General features: G+C 45.7%; 1 protein-coding gene across 1 annotated transcript; it reads right to left on the reverse strand.

Annotated features, from left to right (window-relative positions):
• PGRMC2 (progesterone receptor membrane component 2) lies at positions 1 to 27808 on the reverse strand. The gene is made up of 3 exons (XM_069743941.1): positions 27359 to 27808; positions 2277 to 2432; positions 1 to 1356 (listed from the first exon to the last, which is right to left on the reverse strand). The coding sequence occupies exons 1-3, from the start codon at positions 27642 to 27644 to the stop codon at positions 1259 to 1261; spliced, it is 540 nt and encodes a 179-aa protein (XP_069600042.1). The 5' UTR covers positions 27645 to 27808; the 3' UTR covers positions 1 to 1258.
• Between the last annotated feature and the right edge of the window lie 123 nt (positions 27809 to 27931).

Here is a 27931-nt window from a genome sequence, read left to right on the forward strand (position 1 = left end):
TTTGGTTTATTGTACATGCTTTATTAAAATGGTACCCATTATTTACAGTTTCCTCAGAAAACAACTCGCATCTCTCACAACACCCACACACTCTCCCAAGCACACCGACTACTCCACAAACAGGTTGACTCAAGTGTTTTTTTCTGAGCAAAATAAAGCAGTGCTGGGGCAGGAGGGGCTGCACGTGGCCATACAATGCTATCTTTAGAACACATTATGTGGCAGTAATACTGAAGACTCCTTGTTTCCATTCTATTTATAGAGAATGACAGTTTTCCAGTCAATACAGAACATCAACTTCAGTATCAAAGCTGATTGCAATGACTGAACTAATACATGGGCTTTTTTTTTTTTAAATTCCCTTAAAGCGATTCAAGTCTTTACAAGAAGTAAGGCACATAGAGAACAGCGGGGCTGCTGGAGATGGCTGCATGGCATTTTATCAATGGATCAGAGGCCTCTGCAGCAGCAACGCTGTTCAGATTGATTTCATCACGAATGCAGACCAACACTATCCTACAAGATGCTGAAAAGGCTGCCTTTAATACAAGTGGATTTGGAAACCCCCCTCCTACATATCACCAGGCCAACACCTACAATGCAGACCGTGGAAAGAAGAAAAAAAGAAAAAGAAAACCTGATTGATCTTTGTGAGATTCACCTGAAGTTTTCCCAGAACAAAAAAAAAAAAAAAAAAATTATATATATATATACACACGAGATGCTAATACCTGGCATTGCTAGTGAAAACGTACATACAAAATTACTGTGGACTTCACATCGAAACATTGGTATAAGTAGTGCAGACTGACAAATGTCCAGAAGAAGAAAGGGGGCTGAAGAATAAGGGAGGTCGACATTTCTACTTATCACACAGGAACCCGGACACCACAAAGTGTACGCTTCTTCCCAGGCCAGAGCCATCTGTACCTGCCAGCACTATGGCATAGGAATGCCCAGCTAGATTTACAAGGAATTATGGACTAGTGTTGATAAAACAAGTAGAGCTATATGTAACGCTTCCCACAAAGCTGGGATCCTGGACCAGGGTTCATTACACAGCTACTGCCTTGAGGCCGGGAGGGTGGAGGACATAGTTGGCAGTAAGGATCAAAGAATGAGTATTATTAAAATCTTCTTTGAAGGGTCATCTTTGTACAAAATTGGGACACTAGTGTTGAGCATGTTGTCCACTTTTGATTTTTGGGGAGTTACAGATTGCAGTTTTTGAAAGGCCCCAGACTTTGGTTGTGAAAGTTCATTCCTGCTTTGAGTGGTCTCGTACATCTTCTTCATCTGTATACTCAGACGGCTCTTCTCCTGGCTTTAACAACCGCCCGACATATTCATACTTTTCTGTTAAAAAGAAAGTCCTCATTAGGAAAAGAACTCACAGGTACATCATGGAAAGCTAGAAAGGTTTTCTTCTGGCTCATTAGTGGCAGGAACCTGACACGCTTCACTGAACAGAACTAACAGACGGATTTCACTAAGCTTCCGGGGAAGGACTATGTCAGGCTAATCATTTCATTCAATCATAGGTTACGGTCCATCAAGTTCAACCTTTCTCCACTAATTAAACATTTTATCACTAAATTAACGAGAATCCACAATGCTATGTGTACTGAGGAAATCATCCAGCCCTTTTATAAAAGATGTTATTGTATTTGCCAATACTAGGTCTTGTGGCGGGGCATTATACAGTCTGACTGCTCTAACTGTAAAGAACCCTTACCTATTTAGCTGAAGAAATCGCCTTTATTCATGTTGTATTTCCACCATTCACACAAACTAAGACTTCACAGAATAGCCACTGCGGACAATATATGAACACGTCCTGGACATAAACCAGTGAATCTTTCTCCAGATATCACCTTTTCTAAGCTATGCTTTAGTAGGATTCACAAGTCTATAAACAGAATAAACCATCTTTGATGGAAAGGCAGCAACATGGAATATATTAATCAGCAAGCAGTCAGTTTTGTACTCTTTACTTCTGTAGAGCACTATGAAATTGTATCACAGGATTATTCTAGCCACAAGAATTTGTTAGTATCTGATACCCATCATGCAACAACACTACCACTAGGACAGACGATGGGGGAGCAGCATACAATGGCAGTGGAAAAGTGTATTTTTTAAGACCAAGTATATTAAAATTTTTCATATCCTATGCAGTAAATGAGTATTCCAAAATTCAATCAGATTTTGAAGAACCTCTTTCAGAAACCGTCTGCCGACCCAATGCACGGCATACATTTCCAGCTATACTGTACCTTTAAACTGCATCTCCCACTCTCGAACACTTTCCATTTGTACAGCTTTGAGGTCTGACAAGTCGTCGTATTCATCTCTTAGTGCCTCTTTATCAAGACAAAAAGTTGCAAGTCCCCTGGAGGCATCTCTACCGGCAAATATCCCGTATGGCCCGTCTGTAAAATAAGACAAGAAAAACCTCCTTGTAAACGAAGTAGAGAAGCAAAGCAGAACATTGCAACAAGACCGCCATGAGGTGCGCACAACCCCCATCTCTGTGCACAAGCTCAACATACAAAAGACACAAAATTACAGTGCTCCATAACATGACACAGAGTAGACACAAACTGAGCATATCCTCTTCAGAATACCTACCGTAGTAGGAACCAGCTCCATCCTTGTCTGCCTTAAAGACACTGAACTATATGAGCACTTGTGTGTCACAAGGTTTAAAATGCATCAACAAAAGCATGACACATACCAAGCGGCAAATACACCGGCTGACATAAGTCGGCCATCGCTGCCATCTGACAGGGAATTTGGCAAGTGTTACACCTCGTATTGGGCACAGAAGAGAGGCTTCCCCCTCACTGCAATGTAAAAAAACCCCAGAAGCTTTCACCCTGCAGATCTGCAGAAGTGTTAGGCCATGTTCACACAGTGCGTTTTTTACCGCGGAACCGCGGCGGTTTTGCCGCTGCGGTTCCGCAGCTGTTTTCCATGCAGGGTACAGTACACTGTACCCTATGGAAAACAGGACACACTGTGCACATGGTCCGGAAATTGTAAAAAAAAAAAGACGCGCTGAATAGCTCCCGGAAAAAAGAAGGAGCATGTCAATTCTTCTTCCTGAACCGCAGCGGTTCTGCACCCATAGACCTCCATTGTGAGGTCAAAATCGCAGTAAAACCCGCAGATCAAAAATATATCTGCGGGTTTTACTGCGATTTGATGTGCAGAACCGCTGCAGCAGGAAGTGCGGGGGAGCGGGCGGAAGTGCGTGGGCGGAGTGTGGCTGCCCCCCCCCCCGTGCTCCGATCCCGCCCCCCCGTGCTCCGATGCCCCCCCCCCCCGTGCTCCGATGCCCCCCCCCCCCAGTGCTCCGATGCCCCCCCCGTGCCCTAATCTCCCCCCCTTATACTTACCCGGCATCCCGGTGTCCGTCCGGCCGTCTTCTCCCTGGGCGCCGCCATCTTGCAAAATGGCGGGCGCATGCGCAGTGCGCCCGCCGAATCTGCCGGCCGGCAGATTCGCTCCAAAGTGCATTTTGATCACTGAGATATAACCTATCTCAGTGATCAAAATAAAAAAATAGTAAATGACACCCCCCACTTTGTCATCCCCATTGGTAGGGACAATAAAAAAAATTAAGAATTTTTTTTTTTTTCACTAAGGTTAGAATAGGGTTAGGGTTAGGGTTAGGGTTAGGGTTAGGGGTAGGGTTAGGGGTAGGGTTAGGTATTTTCAGCCATTTTAGCCCTAAAAAGCTTCCTAGGTAACACAGTAAAAAAAGGATAAAAAAACGCATCAAAAAACGCATCAAAAACGGACAAAAAAAGGACCTGCGTTTTCTGCCAAGAGCTGCAGTTTTTTAAAAAAACTGTCCTGAAAAAAAAAGGATGGAAATCCTGAACGTGTGAACATACCCTTAGAGGGGTTATCTCATCAGGTTAATTGGGTAAATTTGCAGAGTGCTTGAAAAACAAGGAACATTGCAATTTACCTGTTATTAGAAATCCTCTCCATTCAAAGGAAAGGAGGAAATGTTAATTTTATTATTTACTGCTTATTTCCAAGATAACATTGGGGAAGTATCAATGTATTGAGTGCATTCACTTCCAGTAAATTTCCATGTGGCTTCAAAGCTTGATTTCTATGTGCAGGCCCATTGTATTACTACTAGACAAGCATGTGTTTTATTTTATTCCCAGGACCTATATAGCTAGACGTCTGGTTTAACCATAGAATCCCTCCACTTAGGGTATGTTTCCACGGTCAGTAAACGCTGCGGATTGCACGTCGTGTTCAGCCGCAGCGGCCAAATGTTACAGCATAGTGGAAGGGATTTTATGAAATCCCGTCTCCATTATGCGTGCAGGGACGCCTCTGACATCCCTGCGTATACGCACATGCAGCACGTCTTTCTAGACTGCAGCATGTCAATTTATCTTGTGGAGACACTCAGTCACCGCAAGATAAATATACAGTCCAATGTATAGGATGTGGTCATTCCGCACGGTTCAATGAACACATGCGGAATCACCGAGCGTACAAAAGTCGGCAGCGCTTTGGTCAGATCTGCGTCCAAACTGCTGGACCATGGAAACATACCCTAAAGGTACTGTCACACTGGACGATATCGCTAGCGATCCGTGACGTTGCAGCGTCCTCGCTAGCGATACCGTCCAGTGTGACAGGCAGCAGCGATCAGGCCCCTGCTGTGCTGTCGCTGGTCGTGGAAGAAAGTCCAGAACTTTATTTGGTCGCTGGACTCCCCGCAGACATCGCTGAATCGGCGTGTGTGACACCGATTCAGCGATGTCTTCACTGGTAACCAGGGTAAACATCGGGTAACTAAGCGCAGGGCCGCGCTTAGTAACCCGATGTTTACCCTGGTTACCATCCTAAAAGTAAAAAAAACAAACAGTACATACTTACCTACCGCTGTCTGTTCTCCAGCGCTGTGCTCTGCACTCCTCCTGTACTGGCTGTGAGCGTCGGTCAGCCGGAAAGCAGAGCGGTGACGTCACCGCTCTGCTTTCCGGCCGCTGTGCTCACACAGCCAGAGCAGGAGGAGTGCAGAGCACAGCGCTGGAGAACAGACAGCGGTAGGTAAGTATGTACTGTTTGTTTTTTTTTACTTATAGGATGGTAACCAGGGTAAACATCGGGTTACTAAGCGCGGCCCTGCGCTTAGTTACCCGATGTTTACCCTGGTTACCAGCATCGTTGGTCGCTGGAGAGCGGTCTGTGTGACAGCTCTCCAGCGACCAAACAGCGACGCTGCAGCGATCCGGATCGTTGTCGGTATCGCTGCAGCGTCGCTAAGTGTGACGGTACCTTAAGGTTTTTCTTTAATGGCTGAAGCATTTGCACGAGCAGGATGGGCCAGTATCAAATAATTTTCTCATTAATGCTGCTGCTGTACAATACATAAAGGGATGCTTATTCATCTACACCTCTTCTAATCCTTTTATTAGGTGTAATATTTCTGAGTGATTCAATGAGACTAAATGAAGCATATTTTAGGGCTGGTGATCATCATTGCAACCAGTGTTGTGGAGTCGGTAAGCCACAGTTGCGATTCTGACTCCTGGATTTTATCAGGTTCCGACTCCTTCATAAATGTCCAATTCGTAACAATAAATTTACTGTTGTCAAATATGAACATCGTGCATATCAGTTTCTTACCATCATATAAGTAATCAGACCACTTAGAGCAAAAACTATATTTATTAGAATACAATTAGAATATAGCAAATAACTTTTCTAAACTCTTGTAAGTAAATATGCAATAAACACTATTATGCAGTTAAGAAGAAATCTATAAATTTGTCCTCAGAAAAAGTATTGCCTCTGTCAGATCCTCCTTCATGGATGCCCCTCAATCTGATCTACCGTATATACTCGAGTATAAGCCGAGATTTTCAGCCCAAAATTTTGGGCTGAAAGTGCCCCTCTCGGCTTATACTCGAGTCAAGGTGGGTGGCAGGGTCGGCGGGTGAGGGCGCTGAGGTATACTTACCTAGTCCCAGCGATCCTCGCGCTGTCCCTGCCGTCCCAAGGGCTTCTGTGCTGCAGCTTCTTCCCCTCTTCAGCAGTCACGTGGGACCGCTCATTACAGAAATGAATAAGCGGCTCCACCTCCCATAGGGGCGGAGCCGCCTATTCATTCCTCTAATCAGCGGGGCCGGTGACCGCTGATAGAGAAAGAAGCTGCGGCACCGAAGACCAGGCAGAGGGACAGCGCGAGGATCGCCAGGACTAGGTAAGTATAGCATATTCACCTGTCCTCGTTCCAGCCGCCGAGCGTCGCTCCATCTTCCCGGCCGGCGCCTCCATCTTCCCGGCGTCTGCGCTCTGACTGTTCAGGCAGAGGGCGCGATGACGCATATAGTGTGCGCGGCGCCCTCTGCCTGATCAGTCAGAGCAGAGACGCCGGGAAGATGGAGGCGCCGGAACGAGACGCCGGGAGCTGCAATCAAGGGAGGTGAGTGTGTTTTTTTTTTTTTATTGCAGCAGCAGCGGCCATGGCAGAGCTTTATGTGGAGCATCTATGGGGCACAGTGAACGGTGCGGAGCACCGTATATGGCACATCTATGGGGCACAGTGAACGGTGCAGGGCACCGTATATGGCACATCTATGGGGCACAGTGAACGGTGCAGAGCACCGTATATGGCACGTCTATGGGGCACAGTGAACGGTGCAGAGCACCGTATATGGCACATCTATGGGGCACAGTGAACGGTGCAGAGCACCGTATATGGCACAGCTATGGGGCACAGTGAACGGTGCAGAGCACCGTATATGGCACATCTATGGGGCACAGTGAACGGTGCAGAGCACCGTATATGGCACATCTATGGGGCACAGTGAACGGTGCAGAGCACCGTATATGGCACGTCTATGGGGCACAGTGAACGGTGCAGAGCACCGTATATGGCACGTCTATGGGGCACAGTGAACGGTGCAGAGCACCGTATATGGCACATCTATGGGGCACAGTGAACGGTGCGGAGCACCGTATATGGCACATCTATGGGGCACAGTGAACGGTGCGGAGCACCGTATATGGCACATCTATGGGGCACAGTGAACGGTGCGGAGCACCGTATATGGCACATCTATGGGGCACAGTGAACGGTGCAGGGCACCGTATATGGCACATCTATGGGGCACAGTGAACGGTGCAGGGCACCGTATATGGCACATCTATGGGGCACAGTGAACGGTGCAGGGCACCGTATATGGCACATCTATGGGGCACAGTGAACGGTGCAGAGCACCGTATATGGCACGTCTATGGGGCACAGTGAACGGTGCAGAGCACCGTATATGGCACAGCTATGGGGCACAGTGAACGGTGCAGAGCACCGTATATGGCACATCTATGGGGCACAGTGAACGGTGCAGAGCACCGTATATGGCACATCTATGGGGCACAGTGAACGGTGCAGAGCACCGTATATGGCACGTCTATGGGGCACAGTGAACGGTGCAGAGCACCGTATATGGCACGTCTATGGGGCACAGTGAACGGTGCAGAGCACCGTATATGGCACATCTATGGGGCACAGTGAACGGTGCAGAGCACCGTATATGGCACGTCTATGGGGCACAGTGAACGGTGCAGAGCACCGTATATGGCACGTCTATGGGGCACAGTGAACGGTGCAGAGCACCGTATATGGCACGTCTATGGGGCACAGTGAACGGTGCAGAGCACCGTATATGGCACATCTATGGGGCACAGTGAACGGTGCGGAGCACCGTATATGGCACATCTATGGGGCACAGTGAACGGTGCGGAGCACCGTATATGGCACATCTATGGGGCACAGTGAACGGTGCGGAGCACCGTATATGGCACATCTATGGGGCACAGTGAACGGTGCGGAGCACCGTATATGGCACATCTATGGGGCACAGTGAACGGTGCAGGGCACCGTATATGGCACATCTATGGGGCACAGTGAACGGTGCAGAGCACCGTATATGGCACGTCTATGGGGCACAGTGAACGGTGCAGAGCACCGTATATGGCACAGCTATGGGGCACAGTGAACGGTGCAGAGCACCGTATATGGCACATCTATGGGGCACAGTGAACGGTGCAGAGCACCGTATATGGCACATCTATGGGGCACAGTGAACGGTGCAGAGCACCGTATATGGCACGTCTATGGGGCACAGTGAACGGTGCAGAGCACCGTATATGGCACGTCTATGGGGCACAGTGAACGGTGCAGAGCACCGTATATGGCACAGCTATGGGGCACAGTGAACGGTGCGGAGCACCGTATATGGCACATCTATGGGGCACAGTGAACGGTGCGGAGCACCGTATATGGCACATCTATGGGGCACAGTGAACGGTGCGGAGCACCGTATATGGCACATCTATGGGGCACAGTGAACGGTGCGGAGCACCGTATATGGCACATCTATGGGGCACAGTGAACGGTGCGGAGCACCGTATATGGCACATCTATGGGGCACAGTGAACGGTGCGGGGCACCGTATATGGCACATCTATGGGGCACAGTGAACGGTGCGGAGCACCGTATATGGCACATCTATGGGGCACAGTGAACGGTGCGGAGCACCGTATATGGCACATCTATGGGGCACAGTGAACGGTGCGGAGCACCGTATATGGCACGTCTATGGGGCACAGTGAACGGTGCAGAGCACCGTATATGGCACATCTATGGGGCACAATGAACGGTGCAGAGCACCGTATATGGCACAGCTATGGGGAAATATGAACGGTGCAGAGCACTGTATGGCACATACATAATGATCTATTTTTATTTTTGAAATTCACCGGTAAATGCTGCATTTCCACCCTAGGCTTATACTCGAGTCAATAAGTTTTCCCAGTTTTTTGTGGCAAAATTAGGGGGGTCGGCTTATACTCGAGTATATACGGTAATTATTTATTTATTTTAAATTCGTTTATTTATTGATCACAAATAAAATACAATATAAACGTTTGTCTTTGTTATTAACTTGCACGATTACATTCGCAAGAAAGGAAAAGACATCAGAACATACATATATCAATCATTTGTATATATACAAAAGAAGACATATACATAAAATTATGGAACTGTCAGCATGCAAAGTTCCTAAACTACAACTAAACTAAACCAAACTAGACTAAGCCTCCAGAGCTACTACTACTTCACCTTATTGCAGTAACATTATACTCTCTATTGCGCAATATCTGCAGAACAAGAGGTCAAATAAACTGTATCCTTATCAATTGGTTAAGTCACAAAGTGAGATGGGAGGCATTCCACCTATCCCAGATTTTATTGAATTTGCCCGGGCAACCCCTATTCTGGTAGAGTGTGCGTTCATATGGGACAATTGTGTTCACCAGCTCAACCCAGGACCTAAGTGTGGGGAATGACCTTCCCATCCATCGCAACGCTAACATCTTTCGTGCCAAAAATAATACTTCACGTAAAAAGATCCCAACATAATGTTCCCAAGCCTCCTCATCCCACACTCCAAACAGACAAACCAGAGGTTCAAGAGGAACCGGGATTGATAGTAGTGAGGTCAATAACGACGTTACCTCCTTCCAATATTGAAAAATAATTGGGCACTGCCATATCATGTGTATGAAGTCAGCATCTGGTGAGTGGCAACGCAGGCATTCCGACGTCGAGTATCGACCCATCCGAAAGAGTCTCACTGGGGTCAGATATGACTGATGAATTATATACAACTGGGTTATCTTGTTATTAATTGACGGGGATACTTTAAGGGGAGAGTCAAGAACATCCTCCCACGCTTCACTCTGCATATCGGGGATTTGCCCTTAACCAAGTCTATGGCCGAATTCGCTCCCATTGACAACAGATATGTGTACAAAGATGAAATAAGACCTTGAGGTCCCTGTGATTTAAGAATGCCTATCAGTGGCAAAGATGAGATGTTGCGGTTTGCTCCCACATTTCTAATATATGACTGAATAGCTGTTCTAAGTTGCAGATAGCGGAAAAATTGAGGTCTTGGAAAAGCATATTTAGCCTGCAACTGTTCAAAAGACATAAAGACCCCCTGATCGTATAAATCCCCCACCGAGAAAACCCCGTTGGAAATCCAAAAACCTGCAGATGGATGATCTATCAACATGGGGAAATAACCATTGTCCCATAAAGGCATTTCAGCAATAATATCTCCAAATCCAATAACTTTTTTAATCTGCCTCCAGGCTGATCGTGCCAGTCGGAGCATAGGTAACATGCGGGGAGCGTTTATTTTCCCGGACTCTAAAAGGCCCAATGGACATTTAGCGCTAACAGAATTAACCAGATGACTCTCAGAATTAGGGAGGTAGTTATGAGGCATCCATTTATTTAGTGCCCTCGCCTGTCCTGCCAGATAGTATAGAAAAAAATCAGGCAATGCCGCTCCTCCCCCCTGCTTAGATCTCTGCAAAGTAGTTAATTTAAGCTTAGGCCTGCTTTTTCCCCATATGAACGAAGCAACCTGAGAGTTTAAGTTGGTGAAGAAAAACTTCGGCACAGTTACTGCACTATGTTGGAGACAATAGTTAAATTTAGGGAGCAATATCATTTTAATGGATGTTAATACGACCTGATACAGATAATGGAATCTTGCTCCAAGACACAAATTTTAATTTAGCGTAATCCAGCAGAGGGAAAATATTGAGTTGTAAGTCTAACCCACTATGTTGAGACATATATATACCCAAGTACTTAAAGTTAGATACTATGGGCAACGAGGAAAGAGTATTGAGATTAGATGCTGGGGACTGAGAGAGAGGCATTAGAGCAGATTTATCCCAGTTAATATATAGGCCTGAGAACCCACTAAATCTATCTATGGTAGTAATCACCCTCGGTAACGTCTCTTCCGTGTCATCCATGAATACTATCATGTCATCAGCGTATAAACCAATAGTATCAATGCGATCCGCTATTTTTATGCCCTCAATACCGGGGGAAGATCGGAGGCGTATTGCCAATGCCTCTATTGCTAGAGCAAATAGGGCTGGGGAGAGGGGACACCCTTGACAGGTTCCCCTATATAATAAAAAGGGCTCAGAGATGGAGCCGTTTACTATTATGCGGGCCTTTGGTTTCATGTATAATACATTAACCCAATTCAGAAATCTAGCCCCGAAACCATATTTCTGCAGACAAGCAGACAAAAAGGGCCATTCAAGAGAGTCAAACGCCTTAGCTGCATCCAACGACGCCAATGCCCAGTTATTATCAGGTAGCAAAGAACTGTATTGGATTATTGATTGAACCCGCCTGATATTTATAGAGGTACTCTTACCAGGCATAAAGCCAGTTTGATCCGGGTGTATAATGTCTAGTATAATAGAGTTCAGCCTAGTGGCTAAAATTTTAGTAAAAATCTTATAGTCTACATTTACTAACGATATGGGGCGATAGGACCCGCACTCTAATGGATCTTTCCCCTCCTTCCTGAGTACAATAATGTGTGCCTCATAAAAAGTATCGGGCAGGCATCCCCCTCTCCATATCTCTCTGAATACTTGTAATAAAAGTGGAGCTAGTACTTCTCGGTATTTCCCATACAATTCAACTGGAAAGCCATCTGGTCCAGGGGCCTTCCCAGAGGCCATATCCATTATAGCTTGCTCTATTTCTTCTAGGGTAAATTCAGCGTCCATAAAAGCCTGCTGTGCGGAATTCAGTGTAGGGAATTCTATATCGGATAAATATTCTAAACAATCTGAAACACTGAAATCGCTCTTGGACTCATATAACCCTTTATAGTAATTATAAAAGCACTGAAGTATTTCCTCGGTGGTGGTGTTCAACGAGCCATCTGGCGAGCGAAGTTGTATTACCATATTAGACGTATTGTGTTGACGTACCAGGAAAGCTAGAAATTTCCCCGCCTGATTCCCCACTTCAAAATATGATTGTCGCGTAAAAAACAGCTTACGTTTGGATTTAGTGTCCAGGTGTTGGGTATATAATCTTTGCAGGGTTAACCACTCAACCTTATTGTTGTTAGTTTGACTGGCTGTATATGCGGCCTCAGCATCTTTCAAGCGTTGCTCAATCTCATCGTCGTCCCTCGATGTCACCCTTTTAACATAAGAAATCGTAGAGGACAAACAGCCCCTTAGGTACGCCTTAAGGGCGTCCCAAAATAAATTAATATCCTGAGGTTCTGGGTGAGATCGAGTGTAACAATTCAACTGGTCAACTTTTCTATCACTTGAATCTATTAGTTTAAGTGTGGCACCCGTAGGGGTATTTGCCACAAAAATAGTTACTGACACTAAACACAAATACTAAAATAGCAAGACTGCACTACCACCTCCGGCCAGAAGGGGGAGCTCCAGAGACTCCCCTTGATCCATTCTGGTCTGAGAGAAGAAATGGCAGTTGGGCCAAGGAGCTGAAAGTGAGAGGTCATACAGTTAAATCTCTAACAGCCCTGTGACTGTGACCAGGCCTAAATCACCGGCCTGAGGAGAAGAGGGATAGAGAAAAAGGACATTGTGAGAACCGGGTAGCATTAATCACTACCCAGAACAGGCGCAAAGACGGATACCGGATCCGTGGCTGTATTCATTATATATAATACAGCAACCGGAAAAACGTGAGGTGATATCAGCTTCACTAGGGCCGGACGCAGCAACAGACACAGAGTTCAGCGGTACTCCCAGAGGGGGTAAACCGATAAAAGGACTCGGGTTGCCCGTCGAACCAGGACCCGGAGGGGACAGATTGGGCCGGCAGCCAGTTCACATACAGCAGCAGGGCCACACAGAAATTGCGCACAATAAGAGGCGAAGACCCCGGCAGGGTCAAAGTAACTCAGAGTTCCCATACAGACTCCGGTGACAGGACTGGTTGTAAATCCTTTTATGTCAAAGTAAACTGGTTAAACGTTTCAGTGCCTCAGTCTTTCATTTGGACAATAGCCATCTATCCAGGATCGGGATCGTCACCGCTGGGAGAACCTGCTGCTGATCAAGTAAGTGCCTGTCCCCTCATGATACCCCTTACACTGTGCATTGCCTGAGGCCACAGCACCGGGTCAAGCCACCCGTGACATCCCCCTCAAGAGACAGACTCCATTGGTCCGGTGCTGGGTATCCCGGTCTCCTGGGCGTCACAATAGCCAAAAGGGGTTCAACTTCCATATTCTACCATTAGTCAGTTTCCCAAATGTAAGCGTGAGAACAATTGGACTGTGGTCCGAGATTCCTCTATTACCATGTTCTATACCGCTCACCCATTGCGCCAAGCCGACAGATCCAAAAATATAGTCTATACGGGACAGGGAGCCTTTAGTAGATGAGTGGCAGGTATATCCTTTTTCCCCAGGGTGATGTATCCTCCACAGGTCCACCCAGCCACTATTTTCTATGAACAGTGCCAGCTGAGTCGGGGCCAATGAAGAAGACAAAGACAGAGGTACCCCAGACGACCCATCTCCCAGTCTCAACCTATCCAGACCACTATCCATGACCAGGTTAAAGTCAGATAACATGTGCGTCTGGGTAATTTAAAGCAAAACTCATTGCCATCTTAAGTACTGAAATATTAGCTGGAGGGGGGTTGTAAATGCACAATATAACATATTCACGGGAATTAATTAATGCATGAACAAAAACAAAACGCCCCTCTGTGTCCCGCCGAATCGTCCGGGCCTCCCATCGAACATCTCTGTGTATCAACAATGATACCCCTCTCGAGTAGCTGGTATGGAACGCATGAACATGCCATTGTACCCAGGGTTTCTGTACGCTTCTGGCTGTATCTCTAGTTAAATGTGTTTCCACCAGGGCCACAATATGAGGATGATATCGCCTGATCTGGGAGAACACCTTAATTTTCTTTCGGGGTGATTTAATACCCCGTATGTTCCAGGTCATACATATCAATTTAGACTCCATATTCATTCCTTAACCTATGGCATACAATGATGTTCGAGAGAGGTCTACAAATTACACACAGATAATTATAACAGCTCTGGAGGCGACTTTTACCTAAATACTCATTAGGGCTAGTTAAACTTAACAAAAAAAGAAAACTTAACAAGAACTGAACAAACCAGGAGCATTGTTTATCGCTCCCATCCTCAGATAAACCTGGGGATACCCCCGCTGACTCCAGCGTCCGGTATTGTTGGTGTTTTTGAACGCTCGCAGAGAGAGCTCCAATTTCAGAAATTTAAAGAGACATTAGTTGGTCGGAAACTTTTCAGGGTTCCGTTGCATTAGACTTCCCACGGGATCGCAGCCAGTCCTCTGCCTCCGATGGGTCAGTGAAGAATAAGGAGGAACCATTGCAGACCACCCGGAGACGTGCTGGATAAATCATGGAGTAGATGATATTCTTGTCTCTGAGTTGTTTTTTGACATCCATAAATCTTGCCCGCTGTTTCTGAAGTTCGACGGAGAAGTCTGGGAAAATCGAGATTGTAGCACTATTAAACTTGATGGGACTCTTTTGTCGCGCCAGTCGCAGAATAGCATCTCTGTCCTTGCAGTTAAGGATGCGTGCCAGGAACGGTCTGGGTGGGGCTCCAGGAGGAAGGGATCTTGTAGGGACTCTATGGGCTCTTTCCACCGAGAACATTGGGGAGAACGTGTCTCCCAAAGAGGATTTGAGCCAATCTTCCAGGAATTTTTCAGGTTGCTGGCCTTCTGAGCGCTCCGGCAGACCAATAATGCGAATATTGTTTCGACGCATTCTGTTTTCCAAATCGTCTGCCTTTTGTTTCCAGGCATTTATGGACCCAGCAACTTTCGCTAGTTTTGCCTCCATAGGTTTGATAGTGTCCTCCACCTGAGACACCCTTGTTTCAACTTCTGTTATACGTCCCTTCATGGTCTGCATGTCTTGTCTTAGGCGCCCCACCTCCGTGTGTACATCTTCTATTTTTTCAGAAAGAGATGTCCCAGTTAGAGATATAGCTTGCATTAATTGCTCAGACGCTTGTTTAAGAGTCAAATCATCTTGCTCACTCTCATCAACACTATCAGAGAGACGGATTTTCCCCCGTTGAGCTTGTGAGGAACTATTTCTAAGAGATCTTGCACCATCTGAAGTGTCACTTCTAGCAAATTCTTTTAGCCTGTCAGCTGCAGTTGTATTCTTTGGACGATGCATGGTTAATAATTGTGTGGCCCAACAAAGTAATTAAGTTAGATCTGCAGAGTTATTATATGGTCACACCAAGGTTGTGTGTGATGTGTATCCCGGCTGGGCACCCCTATAGTCAGGAGGTGTACTGCTGTATAATCAGGGGGCACAGGCTGCCAATATGGTGGAAACCCCTGTTACAGGGAAAGTTCTTTTTCAGCGGCGGCAGCAGAGGGGAGGCCCAATAGAAGTGCAGCCGACTGGGCTGTGATTAATAGGGGAGCGTGGGGCTCAGTCTTTCAGAGCACTCACCACGATTCCCCTTAGTGATAGCAGGTTAAGCGCTCACTTCCCAGCCGCGCTGCGGTGATGAGCCGCACCGCGCCTCCTACTGCAGGAGCGCGCGCTTCAGTAATGACTGCCGCCCACACAGCCGCTGCCACCAACGCAAGCCTCTCTGTCCCTCCATCGGGCCCGGGTCCCGCAGCTCTCACCCGCAGGTGCCAGGTACCGTCCGGGGACTAAGGGGGGTTCCAGCCTCAGCCACAGACAGCCTCGCGCCGTCTGCCCGCAGAGCGTCCTCCCAAGAAGATGGCCGCCGTCACACGTGGAGCTCACCGCTCCGCTAGGTGTATTCACTCCTCCGGCTCCTTCCAGTCACCGTTGTAATCCCTTCCAGGGGTCGGCAGCCTCCAGGTCTCCAGGAGCCCCAGCAGAGGCAAATTGTGTACTTAGAAGGGGGTCTTATATGCAGGATATATACAGGATTCTAGGAGCTCTCTCGATATGCGTCCTTCCTCGCTCACTCCATAGCCAAGCCCCTGATCTAATTATTTTGAGAGCAGAGAACAACCTCTCTACACTAACTTGGGTTGGTGGCAAAGCAGTAACCACTCGGGCAACATCTCTGACAATGTCAGGATACAGAGGAATCGCTTGTTGCACTGTTATTTTTGATGAACGGTCAAATTTCTCAATTTCTTTTAGTGCACATGAAAAATTCTGCTGAAATGTACTGGCTGTTCTTTGATGGGGATGACTCTTCTATGCGGGAACGCTTTGCACGGTTCTTGTGATCCAAATATTTTTCTAAATTAAATTCTTCATCAGTTGATGAGGGTGAAGATGTGGCAGGACGACCAAATTCTTCTTGTTCCTCCTGACTGTTCTGCAACCCTTTCATCCTTACTGCTATTTCAAACAGAGCTTCTTTTCCTTTAGTTAGCTGTTGATCATCTAGAAGAATCCAATGCATTGGGTCTACATAAACAGCTGCCAAAAGAATGTTATTTTGTAATAGTAGCTCCTCTCTCTCTGTTTCATTAATGTAGCAATGCCACTTGCAATTAACCCTCCTCTTTGGGACAGGCAAAACATCAGTTTCTTCCACTCCTTTAAGAAAATAAGTCCTCTGCTTGTAATTTTTTAGTCACTGTAAATGGGTGCTCTAGAAATTTTTCCAGCTCAGTCACCTGATTCAACCGACTTTCATTTAGCGTCAGTTGAGGGTTAGCCATGTCTACAAGAAAGGTTTTCAGTTCAACCAAGCGATGAATCATTAAGTAAGTACTGCCCCATCTTGTGGCTTGATCAATAATTGCCCCTTTTCCAGCACGTCTCTTCAAAATTGACTCAACTTTAGGGGTTCTGGCAACAGTAGCCAATTTTCTCACCTTGTCAATCAGTGCAGCAGCATGTCCTTCTTGCAGACTGTCTCTTATAGCCAGCTGTAGCGTATGCACAACACAGCGCATGTGATGAATGAAAGAACGTATTGACAGTTTCAACAAGATCATCTAAACCATCATGTTGCTGTTCATCTGAAGCAACTTCAGTTTGCTCCTCAGTTACAATACAATCCTCTATTTCAAACATTTCTGTGTCTGTGGACCCAGAATGTTCTTCTAGCTGCTGGTCACCATCATTACTCTCATTCATTAGCTTAATAGTACTTATCATATTTGAAGCATTGTCAGTTACGACAGAAAGAACTTGCTCTTTTTTAAGTTCATAGTCTTGCAGATCCTTTTCCACCAAGACCTGGAGAAACTCATTGGTGTGATGAGCTTTGGTGTCTTTTACTGCCAATGTCTTGGTAACTATTTCATTTTTGTCACAAACAAATCGAACATTGATGGCAAAATAGTTCAATCTGTGACGTGTGCAGGCATCCATTTTAAGAAACAGAAAGCATCCCTTGAGAGTTTTTTTTTTAAGTTCTTCCTTTTGTTTAAAAGCTTCTTCGATTACTAATTTTCTAATACTCTCTCTCTCCAGAGAAACACCAAGCTTGCGAGCCATTTCCCCATTCAGACACATAAAAGCTGGTCGTGAAAATAATGAAATAGGCACACTATCCTTTACAACAAGCTCTATGATCTGTTTTTTAAATGTATCTACTGTCATTGTCACAGTAACTTTGTCACTGACAAAATATCTTGCAACTGATGGCTGCAAAGTTCTCTGCTCCTTTGTTTGGCTGGAAGAGCTGGGCACTGGCTCATTGGTTTGGATGCAGTCTCTCTCATCCACTGCTTTCAGTACTTCTGGATGAAAGTGCTGTAAATGTCTCTTTAGATTAGAAGCTCTGGTAGGAGCATTTTTATCTTTGCCTGAATATGCACTGATCTTGGTTTCACAGCATTTGTTTTCGTCTGGATCATTTGTCATACACTGACAGACATAATGTTTTCTATCTTGAGTGATGGTGAAATGTTCAAATACAGCTGATTTAATGTGACGCTTCTTTGACATTCTCAGGTTTTTAAGGCTATGTGCACACGTTCAGGTTTTTTCACGTTTTTTTCGCGGTAAAAATGCTATAAAAACTCATTAAAAATGCATACATTATGCATCCTATCATTTAGAATGCATTCTGCATATTTTGTGCACATGATGCGTTTTTTTCCGTGAAAAAAACGCATCATGGTAAAAAAAGCAGCATGTTCATTAATTTTGCGGATTTTCTGCGTTTTTCTCGCTATTCTATGCATTTGGGAAAAAACGCACCAAAAACGAATCAAAAACGCATGAAAAAAAAACGCATGCGGATTTCTAGCAGAAATGTCCAGTTTTTGTCAGGAAAATTTCTGCCAGAAATCCTGACATGTGCACATACCCGAATTCTGCATTCACAATCCAAATGACAATTGTTTTTCCTAAAAACAATTGTACAAAATTATTGCCAGGTCGTACAACTGATATAGTGGTCAGTAATACTGTTAGGGTATGTGCACACGTCAGGATTTCTGGCAGAAATTTTCCTCACAAATACCTGACATTTCTGCCAGAAATCCGCATGCTTTTTTTGCGCGGTTTTGATGCGTTTTTTGTGCATTTTTTATGCATTTTTGATGATTTTTTTCTTGCGTTTTTTCCAAATGCATAGAATAGCAGGAAAAACGCAGAAAATCCGCAAAATTAATAAACATGCTGCTTTTTTACCGCAATGCGTTTTTTTTGCGGAAATAAACGCATCATTTGCACAAAAATTGCAGAATGCATTCTAAAGGATAGGATGCATATGTAGGCGTTTTCTAATGCGTTTTTATCGCGAAAAAAACCTGAACGTGTGCACATACCCTTATTCCTCATGTACTCACAGTTAACTAATGCAAAGTTTGTTGAAAGGATAATACTTCTTACAGTCTTCCTCTTCTGAGTAGTAGCTGTGAGATGCTTGGAAGATGCACACCAAACATCTAGTCTAGAGGAGGAGCTTTACTACTAAGAATTTGCAACACATTTTCACTTTCAGTTTCATACATTGTAAGTAGGGAGGTTGGGGCAGCATGAGGTTAACCAAGTATAAGATTAGATAAGGGCAGTGGAGAACAGTGACACACAAGAAGTAAAAGGTACCTTCACACTGAACGATATCGCTAGCGATCCGTGACGTTGCAGCGTCCTGACTAGCAGTATCGTTCAGTTTGACAGGCAGCAGCGATCAGGATCCTGCTGTGCCATCGTTGGTCGGCGCAGAAAGTCCAGAACTTTATTTCGTCGCTGGACTCCTGCAGACATCGCTGAATCGGCGTGTGTGACGCAGATTCAGCGATGTCTTCACTGGTAACCAGGGTAAACATCGGGTTACTAAGCGCAGGGCCGCGCTTAGTAACCCGATGTTTACCCTGGTTACCAGCGTAAACGTAAAAAAACCAAACACTACATACTTACATTCCGGTGTCTGTCCCCCGGCGCTCTGCTTCTCTGCACTGTGAGCGCCGGCCAGCCGGAAAGCAGAGCACAGCGGTGACGTCACCGCTGTGCTTTCCAGCTGGCGCTCACAGTCAGTGCAGAGAAGCACAGCGACGGGGGACAGACACCGGAATGTAAGTATATAGTGTTTTTTTTTTTTACGTTTACGCTGGTAACCAGTGCGGCCCTGCGCTTAGTAACCCGATGTTTACCCTGGTTACCCGGGGACCGGCATCGTTGGTCGCTGGAGAGCTGTCTGTGTGACAGCTCTCCAGCGACGCTGCAGCATCGCTAAATGTGACGGTACCTTAAGAAATGTCTCTATCTCCAGCAGAACTACTTATCACTGTTGTTCATAGCCTGATAGAACATATATATTTGAGTAACATTTATAAAATTCATATGAAAGTTCAATTATGAAAAATTAATACATTTTTTTTTAAAGCTGGAGTCGGAACATTTCTACCGACTCCAACCAAAACTAACTCCAACTCCACGACTCCGACTCCACAGCCCTGATTGCAACGAAATTCCCACAGCTTCCATCAATAGGTCAGAAAAAATGTTGAGAAGAAAAAAACATTATGCATTAACCCCTTCATGACAGAGCCCTTTTTCCTTTTTGCGTTTGTTTTTCGCTCCCCTTCTTCCCAGAACTTTCTTATTTTTCTGTCAATATGACCATGTGAGGGCTTGTTTTTTGCGGGACGAGTTGTACTTTTGAACGACAACATTGGTTTTACTTTATCATGCACTCAAAAACAGGAAAAATGTTCCAAGTGCGGTGAATTTTTGTTTTACCATGTTAACCAAATGCTAAAACTGACCTGCCATTAGGATTCTCCAGGTCACTACGAGTTCATAGACACCAAACATGTCTAGGTTAAAAAAAAAAATCAAAAGTTTGTTTAAAAAAAAAAAAAATTAAAAGTTGCGCCATTTTCCGAGACCAGTAGCGTTTCCATTTTTTGTGATCTCGGGTTGGGCGAGGGCTTATTTTTTGCGAGCTGAGCTGACGTTTTTAATGATACCATGTTGGTGCACATATGATCTTTTGATTGCCCGCTATTGCATTTTAATGCAATGTTGCGGCGACCAAAAAACATAATTCTGGTGTTTTTACTTTTTCTCGCTATACCGTCTAGTGATCAGGTTAATCCTTTTTTTATTGATAGATTGTGCGATTCTGAACACGACGATACCAAATATGTGTAGGTTGATTTTATTTAATTGTTTTATTTCGAATGGGGCAAAAGGGGGGTGATTTGAACTTTTATATTTTTTTAATATTTTTAAAAACATTTTTTTTTTTTTTTAACTTTTGCCATGCTTCAATAGTCTTCATGGGAGACTAGAAGCTGCTATAACCTGATCGGCTCTGCTACATACAGGCAGTGATCAGATCGCCTGTATGTAGCAAAATTGCTGACTTAATATGAGCGCTGACCACCGGGTGGCGCTCATAGCAATCCAGCAGTGACAACCATAGAATTCTGCAGGAGACCTCTGGTTGTCATGGCAACCTATCGGTGACCCACAATGACGTGACGGAGGACAGCGATGGGTAGATTTCCGCCGCGATTGCCGGAAGAGCATGTTTAATGCAGACGTCAGTTTGACAGCTGCATTTAACGGGTTAATAGTTGCTGGTGGATCACAATTCCACCCGCGGCCGTTCCGGGCACATGTCAGCTGTTGAAAAAATACTATACTAAACAACAACGAAAAGGGAGTAAAAGTCCTGAAGAAAATTGTAACAATTTTTATTGAAAATACATATATAATAACCGGTATATTGATAAAAAAAACTCTTGTACAGCTCTGGCAAAAATTAAGACACCACTGCAAAATGTTCAGTTTGTCTGATTTTTCTCTTTATAGGTATATTTGAGTAAAATGTAAATTGTTCTCTTAGGCTGGGTTCACGTTGCGCTATGGCAGTCCGTTAGACGGAATACGCTACACCGCGGCATAATGCGGTGTAACGTAGTCCTCTAACGCCGCCATAGACTCCAATGTCGGACGCATCGCTAGCGCACGCCCACAATGGGGGTGCGCTAGCCATGTGCCGTCATTGAGTGACGGACCCTGAGACGCGGGCTGCAGCGTTTCCGGGTCCGTCACTGCTAGCGCAGATAGAGCTAGCTGATGCTCTATCTGCGCTAGCGATGTGCCAAAGTCGGCTCTTGCGTTCCAGCAGCTCGTTTAACGTATGTGTTGAACGGGCTGCTGTAACGCAGTGTGAACCCGGCCTTATTCTATAAACTTCTGACAACGTCTGCGAGTTTCCAAGCAATACATTTTGTATTTTTTTTTCTGGAAAGGAGAAATGGTCAAAATTAAAAACAAAAAACCCAGTGCTTTCAGACCTCATATAATGCAAAGAAAACAAGTTCATTATCACTCAGAAACAACAATACTAATGTTTTACCTCAGGAAGAGTTCAGAAATCAATATTTTGTGGAATAACCATGATTTTTAATCACAGCTTTCATGCGTCTTGGCATGCTTTCCACCAGTCTTTCACACTGCTCCTGGCACAAAAATGTAAGCAGTTCTTCTTTGTTTGATGGCTTGTGACTATCCATCATCCTCTTGATTACATTCCAGAAGTTTTCAATGGGGTTCAGGTCTGGAGATTGGGCTGCCAATGACAGGGTTTTGATGTGGTGGTCTCTTAATTTTTGCCAGAGCTGTATGTGAAATCAAGATGGAATGAAAGGCTAAATGGGAACAGAGAAAAACAACACTTCCATGTTGCTAGTATAGTGGATATGGGGAATGAATCCTGGACATAGTGCGAATATATTAGTATAAAGAAATGGTATTGCACTTCAAGACATGTGCAATTAAGACTCATCAGATGACGTACACCTGGGGTCATTACTATTTATATGTAGGATTTAGCATACAGACAGATACAGCCCCCCGAGGAAGCCCACGCAAAACACGCATTGGGGCTGGCTAACTGACACATCCCAGTGGGACATTATGGGCAAGAGCCTGGACTGATGTGTTAGCCTATTTTTGGATGGAACTTGGACTTGCTGATGGGGTAGTGTGTTCTACTGCAATTATAAGGCCGGTCCTTTACAAGTTTAATTTATTCATATTGAATTTCATCCTCCCCAGTAATACCATGTCCAAAGAGATGCAATAGCACTAGCACTTTATGTCTGGCATTTCTTTATACTGATATATTCACACTATGTCCAGGATTCATTCCCCATATCCACTATACTAACAACATGGATGTGTTGATTTTTCTGTTCCCATTTAGCCTTTCATTCCATCTAGTCCTCACACAGAATATTTTTTTTCCATCAATGTGCCTGTTATTATATATGTATTTTCAATAAAAATGCTTACAATTTTCTTCAGGATTTTTACTTCCTTTTTCCCGTTGTTGTTTAGGATACTACTAAAAGTCAGGAGCAGGCCATGCCCTCTCACCTCCATCTGGCTGTTACAGTAGGGAGAGAGGTAAGGTCCCAGATGGCATGCATGGGGAGAGCAGTGAGGAGCAGCTCCTGTCACACCGAGTTAAAAGTGGTCTAAAGATAATAGAACTGCACTAGGCATCTCATCTTTACAGTTTATGAAGGCAGGGACTGTACAAAAATGTTTTACCTTCCCAGAGTACTCCTTTAAACCAAGGACTCATCTTTCCAGCAGGTTCTCACGGGCAAATTTTCATGCATTTTTTTTTTTATTAAAACAGAATCCTAGACAGAAGAGAGTACAAAAATAAAACCTTATCAAAACTCCACTGTATGATTATGGTTTTAGGATTACTGTCCAAAAAGTGCAATCTGCTATGACAAATGTGTTCCTACAACACATTATATACAAACATGAAGTCACTGATCAAAAGATCCTTCCACATGTGACTGTCATACATCCTGTTGTTCACCTACTCACCATGTTTCCCTGTAACCTTTGTGATTTATAGGGCAGCACGGTGGCTCAGTGGTTAACACTGCAGCCTTGCAGCGCTGGGGTCCTGGGTTCTAATCCCACCGTGGACAACATCTGCAAGGAGTTTGTATGTTCTCTCCGTGTTTGTGTGGGTTTCCTCCGGGTACTCCGGTTTCCTCCCACACTCCAAAGACATACTGATAGGGAATTTAGATTGTGAGCCCCATCGGGGACAGTGATGATAATGTGTGCAAAACTGTAAAGCGCTGCGGAATATGTTAGCGCTATATAAAAAAAAATAAAGATTATTATTATTATTTGTAACGGCAGGGGTTAGGAAGGGGGTCAGGACTTATGTAACGCAAAGCAACATATCAACAGTGTTGCTAAAGATGTACTGCTGCTAAGAACTAAAAATCATGTTTCAATATACTTCTCCACTGTATTGGACATCAGTGGTATTTTTCAGAAGGTTACATTTATAGGGGAAAACAAAGTTGATAGATGATAACTTGTTGAGTAATGGGTGTCCGACTGCTGGGAACAGCTGTACAGGGAGTATATATATTCCCACAATGGAGCAGCAGCGCACATGCTTGAACTCTGCTCCAGTCATTTCTTATGGGGCTGCCAAGCACTGCATTCAGCTCAAACGTTAGACCTGTCACAAAATTTCATAATGGGACTAAAGTTTCCTATTGGGGATATGAAAGTATCAGGAAGAGAGTTGTGACCAGGGATAGTTACTGTTGATGTCCATCGGTGAACAAAATAGTAGATGAACACGGTATTAGCTTATATACACCATCAATGTACATAAACTATGAAGGTGTACACACTTCAATATGGCAGATTGTACAGCACAACGACACAATTTTGGCGCAGATTCTGTATCAGAAAGCTGCATCGTCTTAACACATTCATACACAGGGCTGATTAAATCGCTGAAAATTTTGTGACCGTATTAGATGTGGATTTTGTAGCAGATTTCCAAATATTCATTGCAAAAGGTGAAACCTGCATTCATACTCTAATTTCCCAAATCCATATGTCTATTTCCTCCCATTCCTTTTCTAAAATGTTATCCACATGGCTGTTATGGCATGCTACATCCACAGCAAATATGCCCTCCTTATGGCTATGCATGCCTATACAATGGAATGTCACAGATAACCGTAGTGGAGTACTCCAAATGCAAAGCACTGACAGAAGCAAATACCCAGATATCCACAGGGTTTTTCATCCACAGTAATTTATCTCCTGGCTTATGTATAGCTCCAGCTATTGTCATGTACAGGGTAGAGCAGTACAGTTTAACCTTCTCTTTTACAGAAGTCTCATGGCCACTGAACAGTAACTAACCCAGACAAATGTCAGATAGTGCTGTGTACATAGCAAAGTATTAGTCTGTGAACCCTAGATCCAGCCGCTGCTCCACTGTTGAGAAGCGAACCTGCATTATAGTTATAGGAGCTGTAACTCGGAGCCAACAAGTCAAGTACATGAGCAAGGTCAGAGACGTGCAGCCCTCCGTACATAGTGCAGGCTGCGGAAAGCACTCCCTGCTGCCCGTTATCACCCCCATGGAAATGTTACATGGAGGTATGGCATTGGGATCTAGACTCCATCTAAACAATCTATTCAGTTCTCCAAAACCACTTATTCTACCAACAAGAGATGTGCACACAGTGATAAGGATTGCTTTCTTCTAGTTCTGTAATGTGCTGTGAATTTTACAAAGTTTGCATTGCCAAATAAGTCATTTTACTTCAGTCATTTGCCAGGGAAATATTACAAATCACGATGTGAAAGATGCAACGTGCCAGCTCAGCTATTTCACAAAAATCACAAAAATGCAGGGAAGGTCTGATGGGAATCCAGTGCTGAGATACAGGCATCCAGAGTCGCACAGCGCTAGAAATAGAAATGACACACGTGTATGGTCTTACAGAAACAAAGCAGAAGCGTGCCACCCCATAAAAATCCCCCGGCAGCAGGCACACGCCAGTGTCTTCTGCTCCACAGACAGAATATAGTAGCCACTATCACACATTCGCAGGGCACAGGACTTTCAATTGCTATTTGTACATGAGACGTCTCTGAAACTGATTATAATAGCAGATATTGTGTGGAGATTTCAGAACAAAGCAGCTGCAGAACTGCCCAGAGATTCCCAAGCACAGAAATCTATCATAACGTTCTAATCATCTATACGTATAATTGTGGTCATAAGCATTAGATGGCTGCTGGCTGAAAGAAAGCAATATTTCCTGGACCCCCACCCCCATTCACTCTTAGCATGGACAAGAGTGCTGGTCTTCTGGGTAGGAAGAGGGGAGTATGCAACTGCCAGACACAGCAGGTAGCAGCTGATCCTACAGAGAACAAAAGGATGCGGCCCCTGAAATCCAAGGGTATAATCCTCATCTCCAGTGACATCTGCCATCAGGCAAGAGGCAGAGGCCCCAATACACACTAGCCAGCCATGCTACTTAAAAATGTCAGGATCAGTCATAATATGCACCTAATGTATATGGCCAGCTTAAAGGGATTGACATGTCTTCATTATTTAGGAGGATACCACTCCCCAGCTTGCTAGGAACAGAATACTCTTGATTGACGGTTTGGATGGCTGTGAGGCTGGTCTAAACAAAGCCGCTCTCTGAGGCTGGCCGGATACATTCAGTTGCAGAGCAGTGCTGTCAGTTCCAAAAAAATATTTGCCAGCAGATATACTGTTAATTAGCAGGAAAATGGCATGTAAATCTTGTCTGGCTGGTCTATTGGAAAGGTGGCTACAGGTAGGTTATATTCTCCCTGCAGCAGCTCGCTTCTAGTCCAGGGAGCTATTACAGTCACCACTCACTATAGTGAGAATGCTGTAATCACTCCCCTGGAAACTGACTGCCCGTGTTACACGCACACACACTTACTTGCCGCCAGTCAATATGCTGGGGAATGACTACAGCACGCTTACTGTATAGTGAGCGGTGACTAACAGCTCCGTGCACTGCCCCAATGACCAGAAGCGAGCAGCTATAAGGAGAGGAAAAGTCAATTTTCTCACTATAGCTGTGCTTACAGTAGGCCTGACAGACAATTTAAACAATATTTACACAAATATATCTGAAATTAAATATCCTTAATTTGTGGGAGGAGGAGAACCTGTCACCAGCAAAGACGACATTAACCATATGGTGTTAATCTGCAGGTTAATAGCATTATTACTAACCCGCCCGGCGCCTGCACGTAGAAGAATGTGGCAGGGAGAAAATTAATTTTATTCTCCCCGGCAGCATCTGGTTTCAGTCACCCCTCTGAATATACAAATCATCGGCTGTATCCGCACCCCGAGCCATGGATGAACGCCGGCACTGATGTGGAGGGAGTGTCATTAAGGTCAGGAGGCCGGTTACAGCTGCCGCACCGGATACTCAGAGCGGTGACAGAATCACCGCAGACGCCCCCCCATGACAGAAACCAAATTATGCCGAGGAGAATAGAGTTCATTTTCTCCCCGCAGCGTTCGGCTAAGTGCAGGCAGGTTGGTATCCTGTGGATGTCATTTGTCTAATTATGGGGTCCACCTCTACTGGGACCCTTACTGCCTTTAAGAACATAAGGCGCCCAGAGCCCACACCTGGTGTAGAAAGGGGGTACACATCTATTCAAGGCTACGCCAGATGCAATAAGTTTTCAGGGTGGGAGCTACCTCAGTAGGACGCCCACTATTACACCTCTATGGCATGTCCCTAGGATCCTGCCTAACCTCCACCCAGAAATGATACTTGGCAGAGGTGTGCCCACCCCAGCACTTCCTCACCAGCCATGTGCCCCTTCACCACACCCGCACAGCCCCCTCACCAGCAGTGTGCCCACCCCAGCGCCCCCTCACCAGCAGTGTGCCCTCACCCCACTCGCACAGCCCCATCACCAGCCGTGTGCCCTCACCCCACTCGCACAGCCCGTCACCAGCTATGTGCCCACCCCAGCGTCCCTCACCCCACCCGCACAGCCCCCTCACTAGCCATGTGCCCACCCTAGCACCCCTTCACCAGCCATGTTCCGTCACCCCACCCGCACAGCCCCCTCACCAGCCATGTGCCCACCCGCACAGCCCCCTCACCAGCCATGTGCCCTTACCAGGCCCGTAGAACTTGCTGCCCTCGGTCACGTCGAACACCTTCCCGTGCACGGCCAGCAGGATGCGGGGATTCTTGGTCCCGTCGTAGTCACGCAGCTGCTGCAGGGAGAAGTCTCTCCTCTTCATGCGGGGTAACGTGCAGGCCGCTCGGCTCCCGCTGCCTCTCCAGCGCCCGTACACCCGCCAGGCCCCGTACACCAGCGCCGCCAGCAGCCCCGCGTTCAGCAGGACGATCCACACATAGTCCCAGCCCCACCCGGAGGCGTCTTGCTGCCCCTCCGACATCACCCGTGCCGGGTTCCTCCCCGGTCACCACTGGACGACACCCGCCGGGAGGAGGGGAGGCGAAGCCGCACACAACAGACCGGTAGGGAAAAGCGAGTGGCGGATCCCAGTGTCCTGGAGAGGGGGGCGGGACACGACGGCAGCACAGCGTCGCCTTGCCGCTCACCAGGTGACGGTAACAAAGCGCCACGGCGCTCACTAGTGACGTCACCCAGTCAAGGAGACAGCGAGGAGAGTGGGTTTTTTTGTTCAATAACTTTATTTGTCAGCTTAATGTACAGTGGGAC

The sequence above is a fragment of the Ranitomeya imitator genome, chromosome 1 (genome assembly GCF_032444005.1).
Source record: "Ranitomeya imitator isolate aRanImi1 chromosome 1, aRanImi1.pri, whole genome shotgun sequence".
NCBI classification, from domain to species: Eukaryota; Metazoa; Chordata; class Amphibia; order Anura; family Dendrobatidae; genus Ranitomeya; species Ranitomeya imitator.